Source organism: Bombina bombina, chromosome 11 (assembly GCF_027579735.1).
Source record: "Bombina bombina isolate aBomBom1 chromosome 11, aBomBom1.pri, whole genome shotgun sequence".
NCBI classification, from domain to species: domain Eukaryota; kingdom Metazoa; phylum Chordata; class Amphibia; order Anura; family Bombinatoridae; genus Bombina; species Bombina bombina.
The window spans coordinates 169,109,448-169,117,835 of NC_069509.1; the positions used below are offsets into that span (position 1 = coordinate 169,109,448).

An 8,388-nucleotide genomic window follows, 5' to 3' on the forward strand; every position below is an offset into this window, starting at 1 on the left:
TGTTGTTTTTTTTGGTTCATGCCAGACTGCTGATGTCATGTGACATGGGGGGGACACACAGTCAGTCCTAATACTGTCACAGACAAACGTTTTCTGCTTATATTTATTTGTGAGAAACTGTGCCAGACCGTGCCAATGTCATGTGACATAACAACCTAGTGCCATGTGCTGCTTTAGATGTGCATTGTGCATCACTCAATGCTAAGCCCTAACTTAGCATCCAGCCAATCCCACTGCATCAGAAAAGTTCCTGCTGGGGTTACCACTGTTACCAGGCAACTGCTCTGGTGGTGGGGATTGTTTCTGGGCAGTGCTGACTGTAGGCGCATGCAGCAGAAAGCTGGAGCGGCAGGCATGTGACGATTTGAGCATCTGTGCAGCTGCAGACACTGCTCTCTTCAGTCTTGAGGCTGTGTGACTCCACTCACACTGTATCCATGCAGCCTTGGATAGACAGCATCCAGTCTGCTGGTCCCCTTATCCCTTCTCTTTCTGCTGTGGCTCTAAGATCAACTAACTGAAGTTTGTTAAGGGAACAGTGCTTTGTAGAAAGATGTCAGTGGGAAGAATAAGTGAGTGCACACACACCCCTTCCCAATGCAGCATTGTCTAGTGCAGGGTGAGAGGGAACTTGTTCCTTGCAAAGAAGTGACATGTGCTGCTGTGGCTGATGTATAGTGTCATGCTGATACTTCACAAATTAAGGTAAGGTTTATGTTCATAGTTTTTTTTTTTAATCTCTGTTTTTACAGCTTCCCATAGTAGTTCTGCTGTTCCAGTCAGTAAATGTATATTTGTCTGCACCTCCATGCTTCCTCCTCAGTCTTTACCTTGCTTTCCTCCTGTTGGCTGCCCTAAATCTCTTTAACCAGCTAACCTCACACCAGAATCACATTCAAAAGCATATTAAATTAATCCACAATGGAGGAATTTATATATTTATTTACTTATTTAGTACTGCTTAGGTCCAGTTTCACTTATTGCAATTTATTTCATTTTTTTAAAATGATTAGCCCAGCAGTGGATGATCCACTGTTGGGCTAGTAATTTAAAAAAAAAAAATTGATTTGTTGTTTTTCGGGATGTTGGGGTGGAGAGCAAAATTGCATGGGGGGGGGCAAGAAAATGTTTGCCCAGGGTCCAGTCAATTTTAAAGACGACCCTGTGTAAATGCATGTGAAGCATAGCTAGATATTCTCAGTGCACCAGCATTTTAAATAATACAGCTGCTCAGAGTGCCAGTGGGGCTTGTATCATGTCAACAATTAACAAATTAAGGGCTAGATTACAAATGAAGCGCTATTTTAATGTGCGCCCGTAAAGGGGCAAATTTCCCCCTTTTTTGGGCGCACATTAAAGAACCAGCTATTACAAGTGGCTGGTTAATGTTACCTCTGGTTAATGAAATAAATGTCCCAATTTCCACCAAAATAAAGTCTACTGTTCATTTTTTTAAATAAAAATTATGAGTATCTTTATTTTTTTTTTTTAAATAACTGCATGAAGCAGTTATAAGGGGTTAAAGTGAGGGGATGTGGGGTGTTAGAAAAAAACGGCACTGAAAAGTGCCTTTACATAGCGATCTATGGGGACTGTGTTTATACTGTAAATATATATGTATATGCTTATATACATATATATTTATGTGGTAATATATAAACACATAAATATATATATTTTAAATATTCCCAACGCTGCTCGAATTACCCCCTTCCCTCCATTAGGTTCTGTGTTGTTTTTATCAGCATCAGAACGAGGCTCCCATTAGAGCCTATGGAAGCGTAAAGCTTCCAGGCAATGCAAACGCGAGGAAATGCATGCATTGCGCTTTACTTGTAATAAAAGTGCACATATTTGTGTGCACCGGTATTACTGAGTGGAGCGTAAATATAGTGTTTACGAAAGCGCAATTTTGCGATCCACTTGTAATCTAGCCCTAAGTCATTACCAGATTGTACAAGCACCTTAGGCTCTCTGAATAAGTGCTGTGTTTAAAATGCTGGTGCACGGTGAATACTTAAATACACATTTGAAACAGCTATAGCTTTTATTAGAAGCATTTTTGCTAATACATGAATATTACAAAAATGCTTCAATTCAAAACCTAAATGCATCAAAGTGGGTTTTAATATTGGCTGGAATGTCCCTTTAAAGTATAGGAGTATGATATACGTGTAAATTAATTAGTATAGTACATACATTAAAAGACACCTTTTTGCAATTTATTCAGATATGAATACCCATTATAAGCAGTAACAATTCTTTCCTGTACCTCATTGGTACTAGCTGCCCAGTCTTTGGCAATGGATCTAGTAACTTATGACAAAGAAACGAGTACTAAATTGCCATAAAATCCATTCTATTATTATTGTACCGTTTATATGTGCGCCTGTCTTGACCCATTCTCCAAATAAAACAGGTTCGGTTGCCATGGTAGCAGTTACAATCACATCAGCATCAGTCACCGCTTCTTGTGCTGATGAGCACACGATCACTCCTCCTCCAACTGCTTCAGCAAACTTTTCAGCATTTTCCTTTGTACGACTCCAAATCTTGACCTTATCAGTCAATAGAGAAAAAAAACGCATCAGAAAACACTTGCATTTAATATTTTAGGTTCCTTTTGATTACATTGTTTTTCAGGGCATTAGTAGTAATGATGTTGTTAATTTATAGCAACGAAAAAACTAAATATTATGAGAATGTTAAACCCTACCTACCGCCCCCCCACACACACATATACACACACACATACACTCACACACATACACGCACACTTGTAAACAAATAAGCACACACCTATACACATAGGCACACACACACATAAACACATACACACATAAATACATACACACACATAAATACATAGACATATGCACACACACACAAATAAGCACACATACATAGACACACACATAGATAAACATAAACACACACACACACATAAGCATACATAAACACACAAACATACATACACACATATACACACTCACACACATAAACACACATACAGTACATATACACATAATCACACACATACACGCCACATACACACACACAAATACATGCACACACGTTAACAAATAAGCACACGCACATATACATGCACATACATACATAAACACACACACATACACAAACATAAATACATAGACATACAAACACACACATGCATACCCAAACACATACACATGCACACACATAAACAAATAAGCACACACACATACACAGAGACATGCACACACATAAAAATAATAAGCACACGCACCTATAAACGCACACACACATAACAAATAAGCACACACACATACACATAGACATACACATACGTAAAAATAATAAGCACACGCACCTATAAACGCACACACATAACAAATAAGCACACACACATACACATACATAAACACACACACACATACACAAACATAAATACATAGACATATGAACACACAATACACACAGACACGGATATGCACATAAACACGAACACACATAAACACACACATACATAAACACATACATGCACATAAACACACACACATAAACACACAAATACACATAAACATAAACACTAAATGTATTGTTGGCAAATAAGGCACATTAAAGAAACATGGAAGTAAGCATTAAAGTTTTATGATTCAAATTAAGTGTACAATTCTAAAAAAAAAAAAACTTTCTAAATTACTTTTATTATCAAATTTACATATTTTTATGTGTATCCTTTGTTGAAACTTGCTCCTTTCTATGATTGCATACTGGGGTGTGCTCAGGAGCGTTCATGTGCCTTAAGCGCTATATGTCAGTACTGTTTGCAATAATAATTCTAACTATTTTATACCTAAAGTGCTCAAGACACATCTAAGGTTCAGTTAAAATGATATTTTGGTTGATTCCTTTTGTTGCAATTTTTTTCTCTAATGTATTGACATTATGGGTTATATTAAATTTATTGGACTATACTTAAAGGAAGATTTATTAAAATGTAATCACAGTGCAGGTGCATGAACGAGTCTGCAACCCCAAATTTAAGAAACATCTTATCCTCTCACTCACTTGTCCGGAAGTGATTGACATCCCCTGCTCTCATGCAATTAGTTGCGCAAAAGCAGAGGTCGGGACAGCACAAGAGAGCTCATGTGCAATAATACATTTTGTCACACAAATCTGCAGGTGGTAATTGCTGGCAAACATAAGAGCTTGTCCTACTGAAACCTAGATAAATTTCCCCTCAGTATTTATAGATAATCCCTTTTTTGACCATTATTTAGCCTTATTTTATTAATAAAACATCCGACCTGTGCTGGTTTTGTATATTTTACACAGGGGCATTTAATCTGAATGTACACATTTTCTCATTGTGCTCCAATGTTTAATGTATTAGTGCCTATCCTTTGTGCAAGAGGTTATTTCAGTCTGCTCTAGAATTGTTATTGTTTAAAAGATAGATAATCCCTTTATTACCCATTCCCCAGTTTTGCACAACCAACACTTTTATAATAATACACGTTTTACCTCTGTGATTACCTTGTATCTAAGCCTCTGCAGACTGCCCCCTTATTTCAGTGCTGACACAGGTTTATTGCGGCATTGATGGTAAATTATCCAGGTTTAAATTAATTATGTTTTATAAGTACATAATATAAGAATGCAAACTGCTATATATTTTAATTTTTTTCTTACCATATTTATTTAAAAGTGTATTTTTTTATGGTCTTCCCATCTATCCTCCCTGTTCCTTTACCCTTTCAGTTGGGCAGTGATGTAGAGAGCAATGTGCGCTCCCTGGAAATACGCATGCGCATGGGCTTCACTAGAGTCATTGTTTTTAAGCAGAGCAGTGACCTGCAGAGACAGCGTTGTAAAGAATATAGAAAGCGATTGTCCTTTAGTAACGAGCATTTTATTGATGTAAGTTTAGTATTCATATACGATATATATTTTTTTAAAAAAAGTGTTATCTTTATAAATAATTATCTGTAACATGTTGTACTTTTATTGAATATTTATTTATTTAAAATATTTAGGGGACTCCCCTATGGCTTAAACACACAATGGATGAGCGCGTCAAAGACTTGCAAAAATAAAGCGCATGCGTGTATCCACTGCTCATTAGAAACAGCGACCCATACAATAACACTTTTGATTTGATGCCACACGGGGCAGGCAAGGATTGTGAAAAGCGCTAGAAGATTTGATATGTAAATCACAACTGTATATATCGATACCTATATATAGTCATATATATATATATGTGTGTGTGTGTGTATAGATATATATTTTACCAAAAAAACATCAGATTTTTATAGAAGTATGTATTTATGAATAAATAGAACACATTCTACTATGTGAAGAACAGAGGAATGTAAATATGAATATTTTCATGACAGGTTAGCACACTTGAGAAAATGCGATTGGATTTGCGCTACTTGATGGGTGTTAGTTTTAATTCAGCTTTTCGCTCTCCATTGAAGACTGTGGGAGAATATGTTAATGTGGTTGCGGTATTCTAACTTCAACTTTTTGTGCATGTCAGATCAGCGCGCAATCAAAATCCTTTTATTTTCAACTTATAATACGTGCAGTATCCAACGCGTGCAAAAAGCAGAAGTCGAGCGCAGTTAGGGCGGGAGCAATAAATAGCACTCCACTCTCTAATCTCAAGAAGCAGATACATTTTATCAGTAACTGCTGATCAGTCACACATTATAGCATTCAGCTTGTATTATGTGCACATGAAGACAACACTAACATACTGCACAAATACACTCCAGCCGATTTTGGTTCTCCTGGTTGAAATAGATTTCCTGCCTCTTGTCAGAGAGACACCTAGTGGCAAATATAAAAATCACATCACAATAATTTCAGCCAGAATTTGGGCTAGATTACAAGTGAGGCGCAAACAGTTTTGCGCAAGCGATATTGTCTTTTTGTGCAAGCCTTTTTCATTTCACTAATATTACCAGTACTATTACTATTACCAGTTGAGTGAAATCACGGTTGCACTAGCGCAATCACCTTTACAAGTCAATCCTTATCGCGATCTCAGAGCTGTGGTTAACTGTTTTCCGAAACAAAAAAGTTGCATAAAACACTTCAAAAATATTTACAAAGTACAGTTACACTCATATTAACACTGTATAATAAACATTATTTAAAAGAAATATTGCACAAAATAGTTATAAGGGCTCAAAGATATGAGATATCTGGTGTCAGGCTAATTGCTTTAAAGGGACAGTCAACACAAGAATTTGTGTTGTTTAAAAAGATAGATAATCCCTTTATTACCCATTCCTCAGTTTTGCATAATCAACACGGTTATATTAATACACTTTTTACCTCTGTGATTACCTTGTATTTAAGCATCTTCTGACAGCCCCCTGATCACATGACTTTTTATTTATTATCTATTAACTTTCATTTTAGCCAAATAGTGCTGTGTTTGCCACAAGCCACAGGCGTGATCACAGTGTTATCTATATGGCTCACATGAACTAGCACTCCCCTGTTGTGAAAAGCAAAAAAAAAAGCATATGATAAGAGGCGGCCTTCAAGGGCTTAGAAATAATCATATGAGCCTTCCTAGGTTTAGCTTTCAACTAAGAATACCAAGAGAACAAAGCAAAATTGGTGATAAAAGTAAATTGTAAAGTTGTTTAAAATTACATGCCCTATCTGAAACATGACTTGACTGTCTCTTTAACATTGAGAGACATACATATACATTGCTAAATATGTATTTGTATGTATGTATATATATGTGTGTGTGTGTGTATATATATATATATGTGTGTGTGTGTGTGTGTGTGTGTGTATATATATATGTGTGTGTATATATATGTGTGTGTGTGTGTGTATATATATATGTGTGTGTGTGTATATCAGTGATGTGCAGTCACTAGAGGCAGGTGAGGCAGTGCTTCACCTCTCATATGGGCAAAAATAAATATTTTTTTTTTATTGGCTTTAAAAAAATAAAAAAATTGCTATTTTTTTTCCCCAGCATTTTTTTTTTCACAGCTACATGTTGTGCAATGGAGAGGCACAAGCAGATCTGCCCACCTTTACACAAAATGCTGCGCCATCTACTGGATGAAAGTGGTTAAGATCATTGCATGGCCCATTATCTGCTTATTTGAGGCAGTCCCATTTGGGCTGACCCAATCCAGTGAGAGGCATTAGTAAGTGGAATTTAGGGTTGGGGCTGGATGTTAAATCATATAAAACAAAAACGGAAAAAAAACAACTTTCATTTATTTTGTTGCTGTCCTGTGAAGCTGACAGCTTTGCTAAAGTGAAAAAGAGAGTTCTGTTCTTCCCCTCTAAGTGCAGTGGAATGTTCCACTGTCACTTCCTGAATCCTTACAGAGCAGGAAAGGGAGAGAGGCAGAGAGAGCAGTGTTTCAGCCACATTTTATTGTAGTAAGTGCTGCAGCCGTAGATTTTACTGAAATGGATTCTGTTAGTGAAAATGATAATTTAATGAATGTGGTTTAGTGTTTTTGTTGAATTGTGTTCAGATACAGCTCATTAACAGGGGGACAGTAAGTGAGCATAACCCAATACTTACAGGAAGTCAAAGGGTCAATTCAAATTTAAATCCATCATTTAAAACCCAGAGTTTGAAGTTAAGCGTGCAGTGTCCACATTATTTAAATTAAAGTTTTTGACATTGAATATTGCTAAGCCTCCTTTTTCATGGTTATTTGATTTAATTAGGTACAAACTCCATATATGTTATGTCTGTTCAGTCAGAGGATGCAGTATCTATTTTTATTTTTCTCTGTGTCTCCATTTATTTAAAGACTGCTGTTAACTTGTAATTCACAAATCAATTGAAAGCTGTTGCATTGTGTTTTTAATATGTACTGCTTTTATACAAGTTTATATTAATAAAAGGAGATGAGTCATTTAAAAAATATATGTAATTATTGCAGTTAAATGTTTTTAGAAATAATGCCACTGTAAAGTAACTGGTTGAACACATAGTCAAAGGGAGACATTTAAAATTAAACTTTCATGATTGAGGTAGAGCATGTTATTTTAATAGACTTTTCTAGTTATTTATATTTTGAGAATTAGCATCAATTGTTACTGGCCCCATGTCAGCAAATCAAATTAGTTTTTGAAAGGAACATGAAAGTCATAATTACATTTCCATCATTCAGATAGAAATTGCACACAAAAAAAAAAAAAAAACTTTCTATTTTACTTTTATTATTATTATGTACTTCATTCTTTTGGTATCCTTTGGTGTCCTTTGTTGAAGAGCATACCTAAGTGGGATGTGCACGTGCATATGAACACCATATTGCAGCAGCTGTGTTGGCAGTATTGATAACTTTGTGTAAAACTTGTATGGTAAATTATTTCTATTTTTACAATACAGTA

The 8,388-nt window shown here is 35.8% G+C and overlaps 1 protein-coding gene across 2 annotated transcripts in view; it reads right to left on the reverse strand.

Moving 5' to 3' along the window:
* Nucleotides 1-8,388, reverse strand: part of CRYM (crystallin mu) — a 76,416-nt gene that overhangs the window by 20,280 nt on the left and 47,748 nt on the right. For both annotated transcript variants that reach the window (XM_053694758.1, XM_053694756.1), the window contains one exon: nt 2,375-2,558. In XM_053694758.1, coding sequence (XP_053550733.1) covers nt 2,375-2,558 — 184 coding nt within the window. The remainder of the gene's footprint in view (nt 1-2,374; nt 2,559-8,388) is intronic.